This window comes from Diadema antillarum, unplaced genomic scaffold (genome assembly GCF_040938485.1).
Source record: "Diadema antillarum isolate AM-2024a unplaced genomic scaffold, OU_Dant_1.0 seq00000519_RagTag, whole genome shotgun sequence".
Classification (NCBI taxonomy): Eukaryota; Metazoa; Echinodermata; class Echinoidea; order Diadematoida; family Diadematidae; genus Diadema; species Diadema antillarum.
The window spans coordinates 93,531-119,911 of record NW_027271471.1 but is presented as its reverse complement, the minus strand read 5'-3'; the positions used below and the strand labels follow the sequence as shown (position 1 = coordinate 119,911).

The 26,381-nt window shown below is 37.9% G+C and overlaps 1 protein-coding gene across 1 annotated transcript; it reads left to right on the top strand.

Annotated features, from left to right (window-relative positions):
• The first annotated feature begins 471 nt into the window (after positions 1 to 471).
• Positions 472 to 25,626, top strand: LOC139734252 (tetraspanin-18-like). Its single transcript, XM_071645046.1, has 9 exons — positions 472 to 631; positions 14,679 to 14,767; positions 16,130 to 16,327; positions 17,890 to 17,964; positions 18,438 to 18,542; positions 19,736 to 19,846; positions 22,038 to 22,139; positions 23,463 to 23,546; positions 25,031 to 25,626. The coding sequence occupies exons 2-9, from the start codon at positions 14,696 to 14,698 to the stop codon at positions 25,094 to 25,096; spliced, it is 813 nt and encodes a 270-aa protein (XP_071501147.1). The 5' UTR covers positions 472 to 631; positions 14,679 to 14,695; the 3' UTR covers positions 25,097 to 25,626.
• Positions 25,627 to 26,381: the final 755 nt, after the last annotated feature.

Sequence of the window (26,381 nt, the reverse complement as noted above, 5' to 3'; positions counted from 1 at the left end):
ATAACTACAGATGACGAAAGATGGAAAATGTGACGTCATAAGAATTAGTGATAATAATGATTAGTAATTAAAGACCGATCAGTTGACATATCAACGTGTTTTAAGTTTATCGCCCCTCCTTCCCTCTTTTCATCCGTCTTCTTATTTTCCCCTTCGTTGTTGTTGTTTTTTGTCCCCCTCCCCTCTGCCGCAGTCCGTCTGTAAGCGTCGTGCCAGTACGTAACAGGGACGGGTGAGGGTACGGCCACTTTTAAAAGGAGTGTTTCGCTCTGTTGGTGTGGAGATCGCAAGCAACGGTCAAACATTCCCATTGCACTTCTATGGCCCCCTCCAACGCATTGGGCGAAGACTCCGCGCGAACTTTCTATTACGTCGATTTGAGCGAACGCGTATTGATTTTTCCCCGTCCCGTCACCTATTGTTATATCAGAACGTTTAATTGGGTGACCGACCTCTGTGGCATACGTTCTGTTATTCATTCAAGCACTTCCACAGTAGTGTCACATAATACACGTTCTCCCCAGCAGACAAATCGAAAGCTCGTCCATAGGGTTGAATAGTCGCATCTCCCCGAAGTTTTGGCCAGCATCCGCTACAGACGGACAACTTTTCTTTCCTCAAGAACATACAGGTATGTCGCTTTTAGAAATATTATTGTCCCGAAACCTTTCCTACATGGGCTGTGATCAAACGATAAAATTTGAGCGAGCCTTTAATGGCGTGAAATGCCTTCTCCCATGGCAACCGTGTTGGCTTCGCAGTATAGTGCACTGTTGAAACTGTGCATACGCACCATGACGAACCAACGATAGAGAAACTGATCCGGGTTTAGGGTTTAGATGAAGGTCGTTTCAATATATAGGCCCAGCAAAATTAGATGATGTATTGCCGATGCCTCTAAAACGGCAAATGTCGGTGCGTGAGCAACGAAATGGCGCCATTTCCAGATAGAAGACTATAAAGCCAGAACCAAAAACAAAAATCACAAGAGCAGAATATTTTGTTGCTTTAAGCAAGTGTAAAGATCTTTATATGACGCTATTGACTGTATAGCGTGAGGCTGTGAACCCAGTTTTACCCACACGACATAATTTTTTATACCATTGTTCACAGCTGCATACGTCCCACAAGAGTCGATCCCACGTTCTTGCAATACTGCATTCCAAGAAGTGTACATTTATAGCTTATATTCCTGCAGCATATAAGTATCGATAAGTATCAAACGTGCTGGCGTGTGTTTGTCGTATACACACTGTATCTAGTTACACAGTTTATATAGGGTCAAAGGCATCACGTTTATGGTATATACGTGCAAAGCATCACGGCAATATCTTTGATTTATTTCTTTCTAAACATTGAGTCTTTTCACCTTTAAAAAATCCAAAGTGTGTATATATGTATAGATTGTTATACATACATAAGATATAATTAGGCCTATATAAAAAAAAAAATATATATATATATATATATATATATATATATATATAGTATATTATATGCTACATGTACTTTAATTTAAAGCACTGAATAGAACGTAAATAAAAAGACAATCATCCATACAATAGATATTACCGTACTCTCAAATAAGAAAATTCAAAGCTCTTATAAAAAAAAAGAAATATATCTGCCTTTTTTAGTAGAGGTGCAAGGTAAGCAAAAACTTTTATGTAAAAATTATATAAACTTCATGATCTGCGTCATATAATGATAAGAGCCAGTAGAGTGACTGTGCGAATATAATAACTTCATGGAAAGCAGCAATGTTACTAGATTTTGTATGGTATACATTTAAATGAAATAAATCAGATGCAGACCTGCAACAAACAATGCTTAATACCATTCAAACTTTATTTCACTTAGTACATGTAGAAAGAATGTCGTGATGGCGACTGGTATTACCTCCGCCATTATCTTATTCTCCTAATTTTCCTAATAGATCTACTGTGGATATTGTTTTTGTTAGCTGTTGTTTTAAATTTCACTGCGCTCTTCAAGCGTACGCATGTATACATCCAGATCGCACAAACGCACTCCTGGGGAGGAAAATGTTATCAATCATATGGATCGACATGATTATTGTCATCAGCCTTTTGCATTGATTTCATAAAAAGAAAGCTATAAAATGAATAACGGCTGAATAATGTCATCATACACATATATTATAATATTATATGATCTGATTGTAATGTTCCTTGTTCACAACAAGGATGATACATTATATACCCAGTATACTACATGATGTTAAACAGCATGAAGGTAATAACGTAGATTGCATTCTGGATTGGTGTACACGTTTTCGAGTTCGTTCTCCGTGACTGCACAGTTTTCCGATGACGATGCATAATTTATCGATGACGTCCCTCCGTCAACGAATTACCGTCCTATCCGTCTCGGCTGTCAGAAAATCGATGTCTCTGTGTGTACACATCATCCTTTAGAATCTGTAACAGGGCCCGCCGTAAGCTTGGTTTGGACGGGTTTATTGTCAATTCAATAAAACTAAAAACTCGCAAGTACCAACGAGCCAACGTCAGCTAAAGAAATGGATATAAAATTGAGGGGGAAAAAAATAGCCCACCATAACATTTTTATTTTTATGTGGAACATAAAAAGAGTATTATTATTGTATAGTTAATTACCATCTCACATCACGTTACTGCTCTGCTATAAAGTCATTTGACATTGTTTGACTTCATTTTTCGTTGCTTTGTATTAATTCAGAAGATATCGTAATGCCGTCCACAAGAAGTTTGAGTAGAAAAGAGAGAATTAGGGCTCCTCACAAGCATGCACATAATATTTTTTTTTCTGTATTTATCAGAAGATGAGTGAGTTGGTATAGTCTGGTGTGGGCGTGAAACAAGATTATTAGTATACAAAGATTTCGCGGGGGAGCGGAACCAAAAACGAGCAAGAATAACCCTGTGATCAGAGGCTATTGGCCCCAGCTACTGATACTGGATATAGCTCATGAGCAAATCAATTTGAAGCCACCCCGCCGCCATCTTACCATGCACATCGCCCGCATACATTTTCATTTTGTGTATACGCAATCTTGGTGACAGACTCTGTAGGAAAATACGTGCAAATCCTCATTTTAGAGTGTGCGGCGTAAGATGGCGACGCGACAGCTTTACTTCTTTTTACAGCCTGAATGGGCCAAAGAAATATCCAGACATTTCCTAGAGATCGCTGGCTCCAGCCCTGCTCCTGTAGTGTGGCCGAAAACATAAGATTAATCACCACGCAAAACACGATAAAAACAACGGACTCGCTAACATTCCAACGACTATCATATGGATGGGTTGGAGTGGATTAAAGAGCGTCACAAACGTGTTGTCATGCAAATAACTTTATTTTGTGTACAATGCATCGTTGTGCCTACTTCACAGTACGCCAAAGGAGAGTACCTCCTTCGAAAGAGAATGGAGGTATGCTATGACTATAAGATGGAACTATATTTGGAGCTAGGTTTATGCGTTATCTAGAAGACTAGAGGATCTAGATGAAGACTTTCAATGATGACAGCGAATTACTAGCGGCCTCGAGTAAATCTAGCTGATAAAGCAGGTAAAGGGGAGAAAGGGAGAGTGGATTGACAAAGAGATAGTGAAAAGAAAAAGAAAAAGAAAAAGAAATGGTAACCAAAAACAGTATTGCCAAAACAATCCCGTGGGCAAATACGCGTTGCAATCATTACGTAACGAAACTATAGGCTGAACTTACGCAACCCTGCCCCGGGGGATTACTGAGCGTGGATGAAGGAACACAAATCTGTGATTCGTATGCGTGCTATGATACCGTCAATTTGAAAAGGGAATCATTACAAATGTGTCTACTTTGTTAGAAAATGTGGGCTCAATAGATTTGATGGAAAGTCCCCGTATAAGCATTTTTTCCTCTGTATGTTGGGTAATGTTTAAAATATACGTACCTTTATGTAGAAAACTAGGACGACGGGTAATCATAAGCTATCCAGCTATCAGGCCCTCCCAAACGCAGTTCAACTAACGTGAAACAGCAATGAACCTGTGCATACCCCGAGGAGAAAGAATGTCGCTGAAAAACTGAAATTACTTTTATATTTTCCAATGGTAAGTCATCTCCAGTATAGAAAAAAACAAACAAAAAAAAACAAAAAAAAAAAACTTTTTTTTTCCCCATGGCGATAGAAAGACAAAATGTAACATCCATTCACACACATGCACAGCCACATGAGGTTGTGGCTTTAAGATTAGGTATACAATTGGTATAAGAGTACAATAAAGCAATTATTATACTTTAAACTACCAGCCAACTGGATCACGTGTGACAAGTTATTCTGTGCTCTTAACTTTTCAACTTTCATCAATTTCATGAATTCAAATCCATGAAACTCTTCCGTGAAGATGTTGTATTGCAACCGATGGACAGTACACGGTATAATACGCGCTGCATATAAGGATTAGAACCAGCACACTTGCTGTTGGGCGGAAGCTCGTTGGTCTATATAGTGATAATGGAGATGAAGCCTGTCTGCGACTATGAGGTCGTAGGTTCGAATCCTGCTCGAGTACATACGCCCATGATTTCTTATATCATTGTTACTTCTAAAACACTGATCAAGTCAGCGCCTATCTACGTCGATGTAGGGCAATTTGTCAATCACTTGCTAAGTCCCAAGTTTATGTTTTTTTCAAAGTTCCCTGATGTTAACACAATCTACGTTTGCCGTGTCCAAGTGGTAAGCGGCCAATACGAAGCAGAAAGTACAGAGAATGCGCCGTGTTTGTTTAACTCCAGAGGAAAAAATTGTGTCTATATACAATAGGTGACGCACCGTCGAACTAACAGCTTTCGAGTTCAAGGGAGAAACGAGTCAAGTGGACATCGGATTCGGTGTTGGAGTACACGCCTCTGTGCGCAGTCTATGATTTCACAAAGTCGATTGTTAGGAAACTAGGAGTTTGACGTCACAATGTCTTTAAAGTTGCCTTTGTATTGCATATTCTTTATTGACATCAAGGACTAGAGCATCGACTTGCCACGAGCTGTTACCAAACTTATGATTCATTATTTCTTGTCTCTAGGCCAGGGAAACGCATCATCAAGACGTGGTCACATGTTGATTGTTGTTTTCTTTTCTTTTCTTTTCTTTTCCTTTGGGTGTCGGATTTAAATCATTTCGAATGAACCCGTTATAATTGAGAACTCTACCTTTTTAGATACAGCATAGGTTCATACAAAAATTGAAACGTGCCTATTTCCCTCATACTCACGCATACATTGTAGGCTTTTTATATAATCATGCATTATTGTTGAATACGATACATTCAGGTATGCTATCATTAAAGAATGTATACATACACACATACACACATACATACTGTACAGACACACACCATAATCATATCACTATACACACCCATACATAGATGTAGGACCTATAAATACATGCATAAGGACCTGGAAGTATGTGCCAACATCATCAGGCACAATAATACATCATTTTGTGTCATCTTCCTGTAATTTCGTGTTGACGTATAGGCCCTTATCGCATATGGGGAAATGATGTGTTGTTGTTGTTTCTTTCACATACTAGATTTAGTATGTAATATATTATGAAAGACAGTTCGTGTTGGTTCCTGCAATAGGGCCTAAATGACGGCAAAAAAAAAAAGTAGATCAATGATGCAATTAACCCCGCTTCGTGTTAGCAGCGACGATGATTAGGTAGAACCTATTAATCAGCTGAACTGAATTGGAGCGGCATATAAAATCATATGATTCCCCTTTTCGCATGACAAGGTCCCACTACATACAGCAGCCTCCCAGGAAAAAGTGGGAACGTTGGAGGAGATAGACCTTCGAGAAGCATTGTTAGTTTTATGTCCCTCTACGTAGAAAAAATAAAAATGCACAAATTTAGCAGAGAGCGAGAATGGTAGATATAGAAATATAATCATAAAATATACATATATAATGATATATATATATATATATATATATATATATATATATATATATATATATATATATATAATGATTATCCGCACTGTACTGGTAATTTCCAAGTGGTAAGCGGCCAATAGTAATAGATAGCCGACCTGAAGGAGAGTAAAAAAACGATAATATAGGGGCGCTGTATTCGTTACATATTTCACGCGTATACGCATTATCATAATGGCCATGTCGAGTTTAATTGCACACAACCTTGTTTGCGTGACAAAAAGGTGAAACCAGTGTAGCTTTATTATTATTCGTACAAATTACACTAGTTTCAAGGCCGAGATCTGATATTGTTAGTTTCAAGAAGGAACAATATATTGCATGAGAGGCGTGGTCCCACGCATGGTCCCTGACCCGTCATGCCCGTAGGCATGGGTTTGTTAATCGCATTCTTGCCAATCAATGTACTAGTACTATGCCCAGACCCCAAATTTCACCGCGATGGGTCTAAACTAAAACTTGGCATTGAAGAGACCGATGCTATAGTAGTATTCTAGTCTATCGCCTGAGGAGTCCTGGGCGGGTGGTAGTGTACAAAAGGACACGCTGGAATTTCACAAATTTTAGATAGAATGGGTTTGATTTACAAAGAAACATGGATCAAAAATGTAGAATTTTTGAAATGCAAAAAATGCGCATCCATAAAACGCACGCACGCACACACACACACACACACACACACACACACACATCACACGTTTGCATAATGTATGCAGCTTGTGTGTTTCAGTGAAGTGACGTGTGTTGACAAGTGTGCATTATCAAACCTCCGTTCGACCTTTTCATGTCTGGCTAACTTCCACATCTTTTTCTTATAATTCTGTCACTTTTTAGAGTGTCCCTTTTACAGACTCAATTAAAAGGCACTCGCTTTTATACGGAAACTCTTCTATAGCGATTGCAGTATGCAGGCCCTATTTTAATATTGCAGTCGTTTCCGCCGGAAAAGCAGGCAGGTGCATATCAGTGATTGCCGTCCATGCATTACAAGTGGAGCGACGCCAAAAACCGAACACCATCCATTTACCTAATTGGAAACGGTTTTCTCTTTTATCAAGTTTTAAGGTATCAGTACATTATTACCTAAAAACGAGCACACATTGCAGACAACCACGCTCACGTTTCAAACTGTTTTGAGACGACGCGACGCTCACGTAGGCCTATGTCGTCGGTTTTACCGTCGCCGCGCAAACGAGAATTTACTTTTTTAATAGCGTCTGGGCGGCTTCTGTTTTGTGTGTTTGTGTTTGTGTATAGAAATGTGTGCACAAGCGTGTGTGCGTGTCCACTGATATTTTTCAGACATTGACGCAACTTTTTAATGGGTAGATTCTTCATCCGGGTCCACCCTGACGTCATTGATTCGACGTGCCATGAATCTCCGCGTACCACTCATTTTCTTTCTGTTCATTTCTTCTATCATAAGGATCCAGTGTCGATATAATGGGTCTCGTAAAAACTACCACGAATTATACTGCCATCATTTCGCATGACGCATATAGGAAATAAGTTTTCAAAGAGCATTATGATCACAATGCTGTACCATTAAGTCTTGATAATAATGCAATCATTTCTTTATCAGAAGTCAACGGACGTCCTCCGGCATTCAAAGAAATACGATAAAAAAACACACCCATGCCCCCATGGCTACGGGAAACACAATAGGTATTTTTGTACATCATTCTGATTCATCAAATACTGCGAATGGCACAAAAACCATGTTGAAAATGAAAGCTTGCAGTAGACGGATATCACACAGAAAAAAAAATCCCCACAAATTCTCTTACGTGCATGAAGATTCAAACAATCAAAAATTTCGTGATCGATGTATTTGGTATACCAATAAAGTCTGGATTTGTGACGGATTTACATTTTGGGAATTACTTTCCTCGTCAAAAAAACAAACAAAACGTAAAAAACAAACGAATAGCTAATTATTACTCCAAAACCTTAGAGGCCGCCATCTACGTTATACTAAATTGTGATGTCAACAAAAACACAGTACCATTAATCTTGAGATTACAGGCTTGCTGCACTGAAAACAGGGAAATAACTAAAGAACATTCCATTGTGAATATGTTAGGTATTTTAATTACCAGAACAGCATGTATTCATCAACATGCTCGTATGAAAGATATGTCATTATACATTCCAATGAAGGAGAAAAAGCAGGTCAAAATTAATATGGCTCCATCAAAACTTTATGAATGTTCTATACCGTGAGTTTTAACAGTTAGTAATGCGTCTATCTCTGAAAAACATCCGGGTCAGCGATCGCACACGTTGTCTTTATCATGAACCAGAATATCGCACTTTTATAACAGTCGAAAGAATTTTAATGATTTAGGCAATAAAGCGTTGCTGCTATTTTTGTGGATGAACAAAACGTTAAAAACTCAGTGGTAACTCGTGGGGCCATGTTTAGAAACATTCGTACTGACGTACAACATTTACATACTTTACATAACTATCGTTAGATGACACATTTCAAAATACCAATCTATGTCACAAAGCCATTGACATAATGTTAATGTTCATATTATGCTGGAGGCTATAAGAAAGATCCTTAGAAATAAAGTAGTAGAATAGCGTTTCTGAGTTCTGTGGGCAACGTGTCGACAGTGTAGCTTCCGGTAGCCTTCCATAATTCCATGTGTGTAGCACAGCGCCATATACCATATACTCTAATATGTATTACAATCTGTTTCTTTGTTTTCCATTATTTATTGCGCAGTATGCATTGATAACTGGGTCATCGTAATGTACTATGTTACGGGGGAAATGGGGAAATGGGATAATGCGTGGCATTCCGATCTATAATGTTTGAAATGAATTTTATGTTTGCGTATCACGGAATTCTTGAAATTTCTCTGGAGTTTTGTTTATTTCCATCTATGTATTCAACAACAAATCCAAATAGAGAGGCTACTAAAAAACAACAACAGCAACAACAACAACCAAAACAGTCAACCTAGAGCGGAAAGACAATCCCTCAATCTACTTTTTACTGTGTAAATATATGCAACCATTATTTTGTTTGACGCATTATGTGTAAGCTGCTGGACACATCAAATTCAGACATATGCACGATCTAACAAAATGAGAACGAAGAAGATATTATAAATGATAAATGCATCATCTCTCAGGCTGATGGCTTAATGCTTTCTTTCAGTTGCCATTGCCAACAACCACAATAAGGCCTCGTTCTTTATCTAGCCCTCAATGAAAGGAAAAACAAAACAAAATAAACACTACATTTCTTTGAACTGGAAGGCGCCGGATATGCAGCCGTTTACCGTTGCGTCACACTCAAAGATCTGGGGCATTTCATGAAGGAACTTGTCGGATAAAATGTCCGACAAGTCAGTTATATCCGACAAGTTCAGAGAAATCAGCCAATCAGACTAAAGAATTTCTCAAAACTTGTCGGATATAATTGACTTGTCAGATATTTTATCCGACAAGTTCCTTCGTGAAATGCCCCCCCCCCCCAGCCCTGTTTGGCTTGGAAATTATGAATAAATCGCAAAACCAGTCGAAAAACCCGCGGTTGACCCAACACCCCTGATGTATAATAATCATTCTTAGCCAGTGGTACTGAACATCTACTTCTCCCTGTACTCCCCTTCCACTGAATACATAAATCAGAGAATTTAGTCTATTATTATTTCCCTTGCGACAATTATTTTATCATATAAGAGATTATTCACGCTCTCATGCGCTATCGAATGGGACCTTGAGATGATGGGATAATGAAATGATGATACAACGTTATAACATTAATTTTAAGGTGATGTGCGATGCAAATATTATTTTTGCTTCGATGAATGCCACTTATACAAACACGGAATGTTTATTAGCAATCTTGTATAGGGGATCTGTAACACTTTCTCACGTTAGCCATAATCTAACAATATCTCGGGTCAAACAAAGAAAGTACTGGTCAGACATACAAATCAGCTAGTAACACCAAAGAGGTATACAGTACCTCCTTGCTTACACACAATCAGGGCCTGAATGTGATTTACAATTGAATGGACGGGATAGGGAGAGGACACAAAGAAAACAAATTGTTAGAATTCTTTCGAGTCTTTGGAAGGAGCGATGTCACAGTATTTATTCATTGTTTGTTTGCATGTTTGTTCTCCGATTTGTGTGTGTGTGTGTGTGTGTGTGTGTGTGTGTGTGTGTCTTCTCTCAATCATCAATTAGTTCAGACTGCCATAAATAATCGCAGTTTAATCTATAACAATTTGATGTCGATATTGCTATTTATCGTACATTATCTCAAATAAATGGTGAAACTTATATGCAGATAGGATACCCTTCTCTACATCTTATTCAAAATGTTAGTTTTTGGCCAGATAGGCGTGATATTACCCCGTCATCTCCCCGGTTTGTAAAGAGAGAAGTGAAAACAAGACTTAACTTCGGCATCCTTTCTTGCGTACAGTCCGTCAAAGACATGGTAACGCGGTGTTCATTCGATTTCTCTCTGAGAACTGAGTTAAGGACAGAACATTTCAAGAAAAAACACGAGGTGGTTATATCCGTGATATTTAATCATGACCATAGTTAAGAGTTAGGAATGATGTGTCTGCATTTAATCTTATTCTGTCTTCCCGCAACCATTTTTGCGGGAGGGGAAAAGGGGGGGGGGGGGTGTCGATATTTTTGATCCTATACGACTGGGGAAGAACTGCAGCCTCTTGATACGAATTGCCACCTCATTAGCTTATATTGCATTTATCTGCCAAGGAGGTTCCCCCCCCCCCAAAAAAAAAAAAAAAAAAAAAAAAAAAGATCTGTGGGGTTTCCCCCCATAGACAATTTAACATAAGCGTATACATACTATAGAATTATGAATAAAAGAGGAAGAAATGTAAAATAGACAATAGTTCATGTTGTCATCGACTAAAATGGTGCAAGGGGAAATTGCGTACATCAGAAAAGAAAAGAAATAGAGAGGGAGAGACATCTTAGTGAGGCTGCAGGTAGGGTCATTTTTTCTAAAGCTTTTCAGACTAGCTTATGGAGGGAACACGGCTTTGCTGGCGTAACCAAGTGGTTACAATGAAAATAGTTCGTCGACTTAACGCTAACAGTACTATAACAATAGATGAATGGTATTCGCGTGGGAAGTACACGCAGAAAAGTCAGATTACTCATGCGAGGAGATTGCCAGTCTTCTCCTGTAGTCTTCATGGCGTTTTAGAAGCATCGTAATTTGTGGCTTGTCTTTGTCCGCCATTCATCTGATGTTCATTGATGAAATCTACAATGGTGTGTTGAAGGCGGGTTGACAAGGAGCCAGGGGGGCTTACGCCACGGATAGGGGGCAACGCCCATGTCATGTGGAGTGGCTTCTCGTCGTTGCTTCTGTTGTATTTTTTTTTATGGCTTTCGTTGAAATGGTGAACCCGTCCTTTTAAACCTGTCCATTTTTTCTTTTTTTTTTCTGGTCCCGTTGTTAGTACCAATGATAACAGAATAGGCGTACGGTATAGCAAATAGCTGGCTGACTATATCAAAGTACTTCCACTTCTTCATCTTCTTTGGATCTTTAATCAACACTGCAAAATATTTTTGGACACAATTCAATATAGGAGGTAAGTGTCATAACGACACCAGCGTGCCAACAACCATGGACCCACCTGCCATATAATAGAGTTGTGTGCTGTAAGACCTTCATAATCATGTAAGCACGACCATTGATCAGAATCATAAACAAAAATCAAATAATATATGTACACATTTCTTGTTAGTTTAGTGAGAGATAGAGATAGAGAGACGCGAATAAATTTGTGGTTGGAATTAGTCTAGCATCCGGTTCGATTTCGTCAGTTGTTGAAACCGTTGGGGGTAAAGTCAATCGAAAAAGAGAAAACAACCTGCTCTAAAAAGGCCCTGTTCAAAAAGAGGTTGCCCTGCCACGCTCTAGCAGTTCAAAATGGAGAAAGAACGACAAAAAATAGTGAAGCCGTATAACTACGCATTATTTTCGTACGACCACGCAACTCGCGGGTGCACGTTTAGATTATGACCCTTTCGTTACCTAATTATACAACGCCACAGTGTACTCCGAAGCTATAGCACAGTAGTTTAATACGTTGTGCTTTGGGATAACACCTGTAGTTGCATTTTGTGCTTTGCGTTGGCGCGGCGCCCAGTCAAAACGCCGTATACTCTGCTACGCCCGTGGTGTCCCTGCCGATCACTGTTGACTTTTCTACCTGGATGGTCGTGGGATTATATTATGTCTGTGTCGTCTTTGCATTAAAGCACCTGGGAATTTCTGTCACTATTTTAGCAGGCATAACTCCATCAAGGAAAGGCTTCGGTGTTGATTTTGTGCATCTTGTTGAGAAATTTTTGATCGGTAAGTATAGGGGCTTTAACAGTCGGAAGATTCGTCGTACATAACGTAGATATTCGACAGGTGGCAATGGTACTATTGGTGAAAGTTAATGAGATCACAGTGCTGGTATCTGTGTCAAGGTATGTATACAGTAAGACAGGGAGAAAGTGATATATTTTTGGAACAATTTTGCTCACGTAAAAGCAAGTACTATCACGCTCAATCTCTCAAAAATTCTGACACAGTCTCATTCGTGAAAGGGTCCGATCATAAAGCACACAGGACAGATTTACTAAAAACAAAAACAAAAAACAAAAAACAAATGAACCAAAGTATTAAACGATGTACTGCCCGTATATAGATACCAGATCAATAATTTTCACAGATCACAATAACAACCCAGAGAGAATCTGCGACGTGGTTTTATTGAAGGCCATATTTGTTTTCATATTGTGTTGTTGTTATAGCTTTTACAAGTAGTTTAATAACGCTGTATTATGCCCCACGTATTATAGGCTAATATGATTGGGTGCTAGCTATAATCTAAATTCTGTTCGCCATAAGGATAACACCATTATACTCCCCCCCCCTCTCTCTCTCTCTCCCTCTCTCTAACGTGCGTGTGAGTGTGTATGTGTGTGTGTGTGTGTGTGTGTGTGTGTGTGCTGTGTGTGTGTCGAAAGCTGGAAAGCACGATGCTCACAATAGCATTGCAAGGACAGAAAAATATTAGAACCTGTTTTTTTTTTTTTGGGGGGGGGGGCGATATATGAATGAAATGCATTTGTATTGCTGCTTGTTCCCAGCATGCATGTTAAAAACAGGCAAGACAAGGTCACACACACACACACACACACTTTTTTTTTGATAATTCTTTATTCGAATTTGGTTCAATATCATATCACAGAAACACAAACTCACTCTCACACACACACACACACACACACTCACACACACATACATACACACACACACACACACACACACGCACACACACACTCACGTACACGGTCCGTTAAAAGGAGGGAGGTGCAATGGAAAATCGTTTCACTTCCCAGGTGAAACCTTTTCTGTCCATCATGCGTGTTACACTGGCCCTGTGTTTTCCCATCGTATCGCGGCGCTATCCCCTCTAGATAGTAGACCCACGTATATAGCAAGAGAAAGATTTAGAAAGCGAGTGTGTGTGTGTGTGTGTATTGTTTGTGTACTACCACCACCACCAAACAAAACAAAACAAAACAAAACAAAACCAGAAAAAATCCCTTTTCAGCAGATTTTTCTGCGTCGCTTTTCGTCATAGTTAATAGCAGAGTATTCAGTCACGAATCGGAAATTTGCTGAGTTTTCTAACAATATACTGATATTGAAACACTATACATGTGTAAACTGTTGTAAATCGACAAATAATAGAACAATGTATACTATAGAAGTTCAATAGTGGTGGAATTTCAGGCTTTTGAAAAGATCGGATTCTCTGGCCCTACTCACCCAGCCATGAAATTGTTTCCCTTTTGTGTTTCCGGAAGAGGGCGTGGTCGCGGAAGAGGGAAATCAATGTGGGAGAGTGGTGGGTTGGATTATAAAGAGTCACGTGTTTAAAGAAGGCGATTTAAAGGATGACCGAACGCCAACAGATTCCCAGGGAAACGTTGTTTTCTTGTTTTTTATTTTTGTTTTGTTTTTTCCACTGAATGCGAATGGGATAAACAGCTCTCAAGAAATCAAAACAGGAATGGTATTGCTTGAGGGATCAACGACTCAAACGCATTATGATGCTAACGAATTCACATGGGAAGGAAAAAAAGTCAAACAAACAAAACAAGCAAAACACACCAAAGCTCGACTTATCGTATGAAACTGTAGGGAGTTATTGGTTATATCATTGCATCATAGGATAAACGTCTACAAGAACTGTTTGGTAACTTTTCACAAACCGTTGATGTTTAATAATAATTATGTAAAGTTAAATACATCATTATACGTTATTATATCTCTAATGTTTGTGTATTGGAGTTATGTACTATGATGACAATTAAGATGATGACAATAATATGCCAATCGTTGCTGTTGTTTCTGTCGTTGACATTCGTGCCAAATGCAGAATTATCATTTAATCATGATACTTTTACAACAGATTTGCGCTAAGCAAGAGAATACGCTACACCAAGCTTTTGATATCATGTTGCCAAAGCAGCAAAAAATAAGATAAAATGTATGACGTTTCTGCCTCTCATCATCTTCGTTATGCTCTCATTATTCTACCATGACTTTCCTCTCCTCCTCTCATGCTTGACACCCGTTGCCATGGTTTCTTTTATTCTTCTTGCAGACTGACATAAAGTCACCATGGGAGCCGACCTCGGAGGATGTGCTAAATGCTCCAGATATCTTCTCATCGTCTTCAACATCCTATTTTTCGTGAGTTTCCCTAAAACACCCTAAAACATGGCGTCCCAGAATGCACATTTTTTTATTTTTTTTTATTGTGTGTGTTTGTATGGCATTTTTTCAATATCTTTTCATGTAAAGTAGAGGAATATTTTCTATGAGTCCCTTTGTTGGTCATATAATCTTCTTTCCTTTGGTTAAAAAGATTCCAAAAGTCTCTTGCTATCTACTTTACCACCGACCGCTATATTGCCAACATATATCTTGGAGGAATAAAGTTAATGGCTTATGTCCGGAATGGGTGAATTTGGTATTACTTTCTTTGATTTAAGAGACTTATAAGATTAAAAGGATGGTACAGTATTGGTAGAGATGAGAATTGGGCTTTTAACATTTTGCGAGATGCTAAGAAAACATTTATGATATAGTACAGAACATACCATTTTAAAAGAAATTCAAAGATTATTTGATGAAAATCGGGTCTGGAATGACAGAAACATCCAAAAAACAAAGTAAACCAAAGCGATCGTAATAAAGTGTGGGTCCCACACTTTATTAGAATCACTCTTTTTTTTTTTGGATATCTCAGCAATGTCAAAACCTATTTGCATCAAATAAACATTGAATTCCTCATAGAATTACATGTTCTTTCACATTTCATAAGATGTTTCTCATTATCTCACCAAACAATGTTAGAAACCTGAAATTAGGTCTCAACCAGAACTATACGGTCCCTTTAAGAAAATTAATCCAGTAACGATGAAATTTGGGTGCAAAACATACCAATGACGATATCATGAATATAGATTAAGCTTTACAGTAAAGATGTTCTTCGAAATTATAGCAACCTATACGTGCGAAATGAATTTAATATGAATTTGGTCCTGTTTAAAAATGGTGAATCTGTTGCCAACTTCTCATGGGGCAAGGTTGTCACTACCCAAGACTAAACTCGACATAAAGACGCATTAAATTTGTAACATTATCAGATTACTAGTAGTGACATTGACGAAACAGTGTTTTTGTATTCTGTTTTTGGTTGTTGACAATTCTAATTCTGCGTTATTTTGTTTTTTTTTTTTGTTAATTGATAGTTTCAGCTCGGCGTTGTTGATGCTTTTGTTTTGTTAATCTGTTAATGATTTCTTCTCCGCGTTTTTGAGGTCTTTGATGTATATGACTTTACCTCTGCGTTATTGATGTTTTTATTTGTTGAAGATTTTAAAACTGCGCTATCATTATTATTATTATTATTATTATTATTATTATTATTATTATTATTATTATTTTGGTCTATCAATGATTTCAACTCGGCTGTATCAATGTTTTCGTGCGTTGATGATTTTTAACTCTCGATGTTATCGATGTTGTATCTCCTCGCTGGATAATCAGCTGGTAGGAGTGGCCCTCCTAGCCGTGGGAATATGGGTGCAGGTCCAGCCCTACCAGGTGGACATCCTGGAGATCCTCGATAACCCCCTCATCAAGAATAGCGCCCACGTGCTCATCGCCCTCGGCTCCTTCATCATGGCCATGTCCGGCATCGGGTTCGGAGGGGCGTGCGCCAACAGCAAGTGCATGTTGATCATGGTATGTATGCATGTTCCCCTGATCTCACGTGACCTAACCATAACTTTGTCAGGTGGTCTCTCATGTGACATAACGATAACTGTCAGGTGGTCTGTGTTGACTTCTGTGTGAGTTCTATTAATAGTGCGCACTAGACTTCACGCGTGTATATTAAAGGCACATTAAAGCCATTTGCAAATGAAACAAAAACCCAGCTTTAATGCTTCAAAATAGTTATAAAAAGTGAGTTATAGAGGGATAGAAACAATAAATGTAAAAGTCTTAATCAGTGTAACCAATGTGAAATATGTTTATGTGAGCAATAGTTCTAAGAAATTGTTTCTAGAATAAACCGTCTACAGTTATGGTTTACTGAGAAAAATAGTGATATCTCCTTATATTTTAGGTTTCAGTGCGAAATTTTTCATATGATAGGTCGTTTTGTGATTCAGCTAACATACACCTATGCATCAAAAATGTGATAAATCAAACATTTTTTTTTTTTGTAACCACTGCTCTCCCTTTAAGATGGACCAGCTTATGAGCCCCAGAAGTTTATCGTACCAAAGATAATTAGATTTATCTTGAAAACTCGAGATTGAAATATCCAATACCATGTCTGGAAAAAAGAAATATAGCTTTGGTTGGTTACAATGAATCCCACTATGCAAAATACATCTCATTTGGAGGCTAGACGAGCTCCATTCTAGATTTCAATTAACCATAATTATTCAAACCTAAAAACTAGTACTTGGCAAGACACAAAATCTGCTTGCAACCTGTTGTAAAGTTCTACCGAGAAACTTGTCTGGCCGGCGGGATTTACCGGGATGTTATAATTACCTTTCGCTTTCTCGATATGGCTTACACAAGCATACGTACATGTATATTATCTATGATTTACAATAGGCCTATATTCTGAAATATTTCTGTAGTCATATTAAAAGGTGAGAAATATGAATGATAATGCCCTCTGGTTGTAATGGTGAAAGTGATATTTATTTGATTTATGATTATTCTATTATGTTCAGCATCAAATTTGATGTAATGAATTTGATTGGGGCAATGCAGCTTTGGGCTGCTGGGTTATTGATTTTATCATTGTAATTATTATTGCCACCATTACAGTATATCGAAATGGGACTATGAATTTTATCACGGCTTTTAAAATTCCCCATTGAATAAACTGAAAGATAATCACAAGATTTTTGCTTTTGTTTGTTGCGTTTATTTTTTTTTTATAAAGGGGCACATCCAATATTTTAAATGGGATCGAGAATAACAGAACTTATGATTGACCACAAATTGCTGAGAAGTCCCCTCGGCAGTGGCGGATCCAGGGAGAGCGCACCGGGCACGCCCTTCCCCGCTTTATTTTTTGTTAAAAGAAAAGAAATAAAAAGAAAAAAATGGAGGACGGGTACGTGCGTCTCCACCCCCCTCCCCCCTTTAATTTTGTAAAGGCGCTCCTCTTTGCGGGATTCCTGGATCCGCCCCTCAGTATATGGCACAAAGTTCTCTCTTGTATGGTTCCTTGCCACATCTGCATGTCTCATTGTTGGTCTCTTTCTCTCCCTTCACAGCACTTCATTGTCGTCTTCATCGTCTTCGTCGCACAGCTGGTCGCTTGCGCTCTCGTGCTCGCCTACAAGAGCGACGTGAGTATCGTACCTGATGTGCCTACTCTCCTTCCCTATCCCCCAAGCTTGCTTTATGTTTTAATTCCGTCCCTCCCTTCGGGGAGGTGAGACGATTAAACCTCCCTGCTCCCTTAGATGATCCCGTCCTCTTTCGCATAAATAACTATGGCTATATCAATACTTAAATCCAAAAAGGAAAGTCAGAAAGAAATTAACACCGAATGCTAACCATGCTAACTGTGTAAGAAACATGAATTTAAATGTGCTGCCAACTTAAACAAGGGGCAGTAAGTCATACCAATAAAGAGATTCGTGCAAATCTTGGAACAAAAACACTGTACAATCAATGCACAAGTGAGGGTTCAAGATATTTTACCTTATGACACACTCAAAATTCCTAGTAGATAATATATAAAACAGATAATGCACCAAACCACAGAAATCGGGTTTCTAGAACGTTGACGGATTAATGTCTTTTCTCTCATCTGCAGGTTGACAGTTTCCTCACCGATACTTTGATTACCACCATGGACGATTACAATGGAGAGAACGCAACCGACTCCACCAGTACTGGCTGGAACGCTGTCCAGATCCTGGTAAGAAATTCACTTCTTGTAACATTATTAAAGAACAATTCCAGTAAAATTATATGTTAGTCTGAGAAGAAAGAGTAAAATCTTACAATTACATCAGTGGAAAATTTATCAAAATCGGACAAAAATATTTGGAAATCAATAATTGTAAAGCTTCGCTATAATTCTGCTCTTAGTTATAGCCCCGTTGATATGAATATTCAATGAGTGAGCTGATGATTTCACACCTCAACATTTTCCATTGATCATGTGAAAAAAGGGGGGGGGGGGTGACAAATTTAATGTTTCTGTTATTGAAGTTTAAAATGTGATTTTATTCGTAGTTGAATAACTTCAGAATAATGATTACTTCGATATATCATGATTTGAGACCCCAGCGTAATTTCATGTAATTTTGATGAAAAACAGAAATGTCAATTTTATGTACAAAGTATATGGCAAGCTTGTCAGACGATAACATCATAACGTCACTATTTGCATAGTCATAACGATTATTCAAGAGCTGCTACCTAAAATTAGTGAAATTTCAAAATGTCATAACTTCCTTAATTTTTGTCCGGTTTTAATCAAATTGTCATTGTTTTGCCAGGAAAACTTATTATGCTTGGTTGACGATGGTCAACCCTTCAACACAAAATATCTATCATTATATTATAATGTTGGGGTCCTTCTTAATGAAGCTTAACTATTCTGTCGTACCATATTGTGTTCGCTATGTCTTTAATCCTACTTCATTCTTGAAGATGACGCAAGTTTTTTTTATGCTGTGGAGCACAATTTACAAAGTGCTTTGTTTAAAGCAACCGAAGAAAGTAGCTGGATATGTATTATGTTAGTTAAAAACTAATTTTTTTTTTGTAATCTAATATTGAGTGGAATCGCATTAATATCATTTAAACTATTTGTAGCTGCCTGTCAAATTGTATCATTTACAACATGCATCACAATACGTAACGTGTATTTGTACTTGAATGTTTATATTTATCTGAACAGAATTTCTTTATGAAAACAAAAATGGCTATGTGATATAACTGTATACGGTAGAAAATAATTATGCCAAAAGCGCAGAGGCTAAGTTAAGAGAAGTTTAAATGCATACACTCATGCAAACGTTTGCATACATTCATGTATAGAGTGTATTCTTCTTAATCATGTTAATTGAGATTATTTGCCTCTTGTTTCTTTGTGGGGCGCAGTTCGAGTGCTGCGGAACCAACGGCTATGCTGACTGGCAAAACACAACTTGGTACGACGATAATCCCACATACCAATCTTACTCTCAAGACTACCCCCTTACCTGCTGCGTGGTAAGTACATGACGTCATTCTTCCCAGAATTCTGTGCGTGGTCAGAGTTTCAACATGACTAACCGTATTTACTATCTGCTTTATGTATCATGCTTTATGCATCATAATGATGTAACATTGATATTTCATTATTACCTAAAAGTGTTGATAAGTGAATGAATTTTCTTTGTGAAAAAAACAACAACTTAGTTGTAGTGGTAGCCTACAAAAGGATGGCTATAATTTTAATCACCCCTCCCCATCCAACGGAAAAAAAAAGAGAGAAGAAAAAAGAAAGAAGAAATGCAACTTTGCTGTTCATGCTTATAGTGAATATGAAGAACTTCCTTTAAAGAAAAGCTATAAATGAATTCGAAAACTAATTCATTGAAATCCTACACAAAATAAGAAAACAATGGACATTTTAAAGTATAAAGCAATAATGCTTTCACGAAAACAGTGATCATGCTCGAAATGCATAATTCTATGTAATATCTATTACTCATTGTAAAGTATTTACAAACTATGACGAAAACTTTCAAGAATAATTGAACCCATTTTTAGTGGAAACGGTTGATAATTGTTCTTTAAGAATTTTCAAGTCCATCTAGATCGGTCAATTTCAACTGATCGTAAATGTTTGACATCATGTTTTTCGAGGTTTGAGATTCAGTTTCTCTCACACATTGGTACGTTTTGTTATTTCTATTGGTTTTTGAACATTTGACTTGTAGCCATCTCCCTTTAGACCTCCGATAAAGGGATCTCAATAAGCATAGGATGCCAATTCAATTTAATAGGGATCGTTTGTGCACCAAAACTACTCCAGGAAATACTGTATAAATGTGACCCTGCACCTCAAAACAAACAAAAAGTCTCCAGACATGAATTTTTAGTTAAGACCATATTCTGAAAGAGCAGACTTTAAAGGACAAGTTCACCTTCATAAACATAAGGATTGAGAGAATGTAGCAATATTAGTAGACCACATCATTGAAAGTTTGAGGAAAATCGGACAATCCGTTCGTAAGTTATGAATTTTTGAAGTTTTTGTGCAGTAACCGCTGGATGAGAAGACTACTGCAGTCTGTGAATAACTTAGATGTCACATGCGTACAACAATATAAGGAAAATATAAAGAGAATTTCACAAAATGTAATGTTTTGAAAAAAGTACACATTCCCCCGACTCGTTACCGACAAATGTTATGGGTAATATTATTCCCCCTGCCTTTAGAAAGAGGCAAGTCAAGTGCTCTTTTATTATGCGAAAAAAGTGAAAATATGTTGAATTTTCTTTACATTTTCTTTATACTGTTGTACGCATATGACTCACAAGCTGTAGTAGTCTCCTCATCCAGCGGTTCCAACACAAAAATTTAAAAAATTCATAACTTTTGCATCGATTGTCCAATTTTCCTCAAACTTTCACTGATGTGTTCTACTAATATTGTTGCATTCGCTCAATCCTTATGTTTATGAAGGTGAACTTGTCCTTTAAGCTTTAAAATGATGTATAACTCAAATCAAATGGACTCTCCTAACCTATCTAAATATTGGAAAGAAAGCACAAACTCAGGAAAAGTGTGAACTGAGAAAAGAGGCTCTGGAGTACAGTGTCTATTCAAGCGCTTAATCTTTACCAAACCGTGCTGGCTGTGCAATGAATGGGACAAAAAACAGGAAGTAAACCACCAGAATAACAACAATGAAGGGGTTATCAGATTAAACTGAAATTAAGCATGCCTCATTAACACATTCTGTCCATAATCAATGCCAACTTTCAAAGCAGTAGCACTATCCTTTCAAAAGTTATTAGAGTTGAAAGTGAAGAGTGTGGACAAGGTTTTTCAGAAATGAAAAAGGGATTCTAAAGACACACCTTATCACACTATTCTACCAAAAATGTTTGAGATAAACTGTAAAAAAAAAATCACACTTTCCTGCCCGTTTTATGATACCAAATTTTAGCATAATGTAAAAGAAGACCCGCTCTTTCAGAAAATATGAAAAAGTCAAGTTCGGCTAGGTTGACCCATTTAACTTATTTTCAGTCCTCACGCAAAATCAGTGTTTGCGACTTTTATGTTCGTTTTGAGGTGCACGGTCACAATTAGTATCACAGAAATAATCATGATAGTAAGAAAGCTGGCAGCTCATGTTCCCTTCCTGACATGGTGTCTTTTACTTGGTTCAATCTTTGCCTGCGGTAGTACCCCGATAAGAACGACCTTCTCACCGGAACCGACTGGCCCATGCCCGCCAACATCAGCGCCTGCCTGACATCAACGAGCGCCACCTACGTCAACACAGGAGTAAGTGCACGTAACCATGGAGATAGTGTAACTATGGAACTACAGTAATTCCATGATGTTTCTTTGTCCAATGCCGTCTCAGTGTAGATAGCGTCTTAATGTAATATAAATAAAGAGCGTGCAAGCAGAGAGTATCCACACGAAATTAAGCGGATAGAGACCTTGCCAAAGGTATTACGCGCTTTATATGACCGTTGATAATAATAATGAAAATAATAATAATGATTAAGACGAAATTAAGTCACAAGTAACAGGCAAGCCCAAGTGAGGAGACGTTTTGTGTGCACGTCACGAGTTCGACACACACGAGTCACACAACCCACAGGTCATACAGCCCACGAGTCATACAGTTCACGAGTCGTACAGCTCACGAGTCGTACAGCTCACGAGTCGTACAGCTCACGAGTCAAGCAGCCTTAAAGCTCGACACTAAGCAAATAATTATGGCCCTCGAGTCCGACGCTAGGCGCACAGGACCTACGAGTTCGACACTATTCAAAACGAAAAAGGCACACGAGACCGACACTAGCCCTGCTTTATTGTATGACACGCGGGCCGTATACGTGGGTGTCCGGCTCGTTGGATGACCCTGACGTTTGGAGACCCGTCCAAAGAATTAATGCTTTTGAATTACCGAATTCTGCTATCAGCGTTTGATAGCAAATGTTGCAGCCAATAGTGCATAGCTGGCATTATAATATTCTGGGTCTCTTCGGATAAGCTTATAGTATACACTATACAAAATTTTGCTCTGACCGCCGATGGGCGAAATGTATACAATTCGAAGTGACTCATAACAGAATTATTTCGTACAAATGATTCAGCCGTGAAGGCTATCTCTCAGCTCAGCTCCTGAGTACCTTGAGGCGCTCAACTCTTCTTTAGTTTGCTTCGTTGGTGTGAGGATAAAAGCCTTTTGCAAGGGGCTATAGGAAAAGCATTAATCTTCACGCACCACACCTTCCCATTATGCATACCCTCAGCGATTCTGTGTTTTCAATACTTCCATCTGTTTTCGACGCGTCGATGTAATCGATTGCGATTGAAAGCTATCAGTAATCTCAAGTTTTACAAGTTTTACAGTAGTAATGCACTTAGCAATTCAAACAGTATTTCATAGTCACCAGCTTTAGGAAAAGGGAAAATACACAAGCTAAGGATATCAGCGTAAGAAGATTGAGATGGTGGAAGTGATCAATTAGAGAGAAAAAAAGACGAAGAAGAATGGAAAAAGATATGGAGAGGGATAAAGAACGAGTAAGATGAACAGAGGAAGAATTCAAAGTGTATAATGAATGGCATGTTTTGTTTCTTTTTTTTCAGGGCTGCTACGAATCTTTACAGAACTACGTCATTGATCACATCTACTACATTGGGGCTGTGGGAATCGCTCTTGTCGTTATTGAGGTATGTGGAATCTTTCGATTTCTATGACCTCATTTTCACCCATTTGCAAGCGCCATGTATCATGATTATTTGTTTGAATGTTGTATATTTCACCTACGAATGTTTTTCAATTTTTGATTGTATTCTGCATGTTATATAGAATAAAGATGTATTTCTTCATTTGAGCCCTATTTAAATCACATTGTATTGGTGTTTGTTTGTGTGTGTTTTTTTTTTCGTTGCAAAATTACCTTAAGCCTCTAAAATCATTACATTTGGTGCTGACCCGTGAAGTGACAACACGATCATATTAGAAGGTTAGATATAGTGTTTCTATCTCAAGTTGGTGATCAAAAAAAAAATCACTTTCATCTAATTTTCTCAAATATTATAAAGGTAATGCATTTAGCGGCAAAATGACCACGAGACTTCCTGGTTCAAAATAAAGAAACTCATGATCATGCCTATACAAACTACTCCCATTACAACGAAGTTATAATGGGAGTATAAACTCCCGAGTTATTCCCGCGTAACGTTGTTACTCGGGAGTACCAACTTTCATTCGTTGTATCACAATTCCGTTAGAGCAGAGCATTATAAGATATGCAAAGATAAACTGACAACAATTTCGGACCTGAATTTCTACTTCGAGTAGAGAATGTTGCTTTATCGTGTATTCTTCTTTTTGTCATAAAGGGAGTGCAGTGTATATTCACTACATAAACTATTTACTACAGTTTGTAGTAATATCATTATTATCATAATACTACTAGTAGTAGTAGAAGTAGTAATAGGTAGTAGAAATCATGATGGAAGTAATAGTCAGGATACTACTACTAGTAATAATAATAATGTTGATAATAATAATAATGATAATAATAATAATAATAATAATAATAATAATAATAATAATAATAATAATAACAATAATAATAATAATAATAATAATAATAATAATAATAATAATAATGATTAAAAAAATAATAATAATAATGTCGTACCGATGTCGCGATACCGGGAGACAGCAGAGTAGCCGAGAAGGAGAAGGAAAAGATAGAGAAGTACCATACCTTGCCAGAGAGCTTCGCCGCCTGTGGAATATGAGAACGAAGGTGATCGCTATTGTCGTTGGAGCACTCGGAACAACGCCAAAGCAGCTGCGATGGCACTTGGACAATGTGGGTGTGCCTGATCGAGTGCAAATGCTCCAAAAAGCAGCATTGCTGGGGGCGAATCCTGAGAAAAAGTACTAGAAGTCTAAGGTTCCAGGATGGAACTTGACGTGATATTGATTTCCAAAAGATATCTTTTGAAGATAGAAACAATAATAATGATAATAATATAGTAGCAGTGATTATATAGTAGTTACTTTTTATAGGGTGTAGCCGCTTCATTGATTTACCAATGTCATATGGCTTATACCGTGTACCTCAGACCACGGTGATCTTGATTGTGCACACATAATATTGATAAGAACAATATATTCTTATCATTTCCCTCACTAGATTCTGGTCATGATCTTCAACATCACACTCTGTCGAGGCATCGGAAAGGCCAACGAAGTAGTCTAAGGACGCCAGACCTCCAGGTTCCCGACTACTGACAGCATCAGGAGGGTGGAAGACTGGACGCAAGACTAGCACAAGTCGCTATACAAATTACGATATATTTTCTCACTATGAATATTATCTCTGTACAAAGTATCTGTTAATAAACTAAATTATGCAAATAGACAAGTAGGCTTAAACGTCCTTTAAAAAAAAGAATTTCAGTATCAAAGGAAGTGGATATTACTTTAATCTCTCTCTCTCTCTTCTCTCACTCTTATTTGTAATACTCCCTCTTTCGCTTTCTAAATACCTTTATCTGTTGAGTTTTCTGGCGAATGGTGAAGTCGTGAAAGTAGTCTCCGCGGAATTCCATATCATGCCCACCTCCTGAGTGAAAATTTCTCGTTATATTTTACATGACATTCTTTTACTAAAGGAAAAACTGAAGGGGTCATTATATTCAAAATCTGTTAGAACCGACTGTGGCTTCCATCTAACTCCTGAAAAAACACAAATCATCCCAGCTATTTATATTTTCCTTCCAAATTCGAGAGCCATGATAGATTCACAATGTGAATTTACCTTGGCACTAAAATCTTATGGATGGGATTTTCCTATAAAAACAGGGGGCTGGGGCGGGAGGGGGAATTATCGGGGGATGGAGGGGGTGATTGTTCAACAACTGAACCCTTTTCATACCACTGAGCCAAGACGTGTGCTAATTTCACACACATACCTAGACAAGAAATTGACATGGCACACGGAGGGCCAGAGACGTTCTATCCTTATTGCCCCTACCACCAAATGGACCATATTGGATGACAGTAATATCCACTAAACCTTTGATACTGATTTACACATTTTCTTCCTTGTATAGATGAAAATAATGTATATCAAAGCAGACGCACGAAGTTCTTGTTTCTCCGGCATTCTGAAAAAAAAAACAACAACAATGCCAATAATGACATAATAACTATCTAAGTTTTCATGATCAGTATATACCTACTGACGAGAAATTACTGGTGAATTGTATTTAGTTTGGATGCCGAATCCAGGTGAAAATGATAAAATTGATCTCATCACTGCTCATAGACCCAAATAATGTATAAAATAGAATTCAGGGTTACAAATTGAATGACGTGGAATTTGTGAATTGAGGAGAATGAGCTAATAGCCATTTAAAAAGAAAAGAAAATTGAAAATTAAAAGTGAAGAAATAGAGTAATTGAATTGAAATCATGCGTGGAAGGAATTACGGGTGATGAAGTTATTTTACATAGTATGTAGGAATGTACAGCTGTAATAT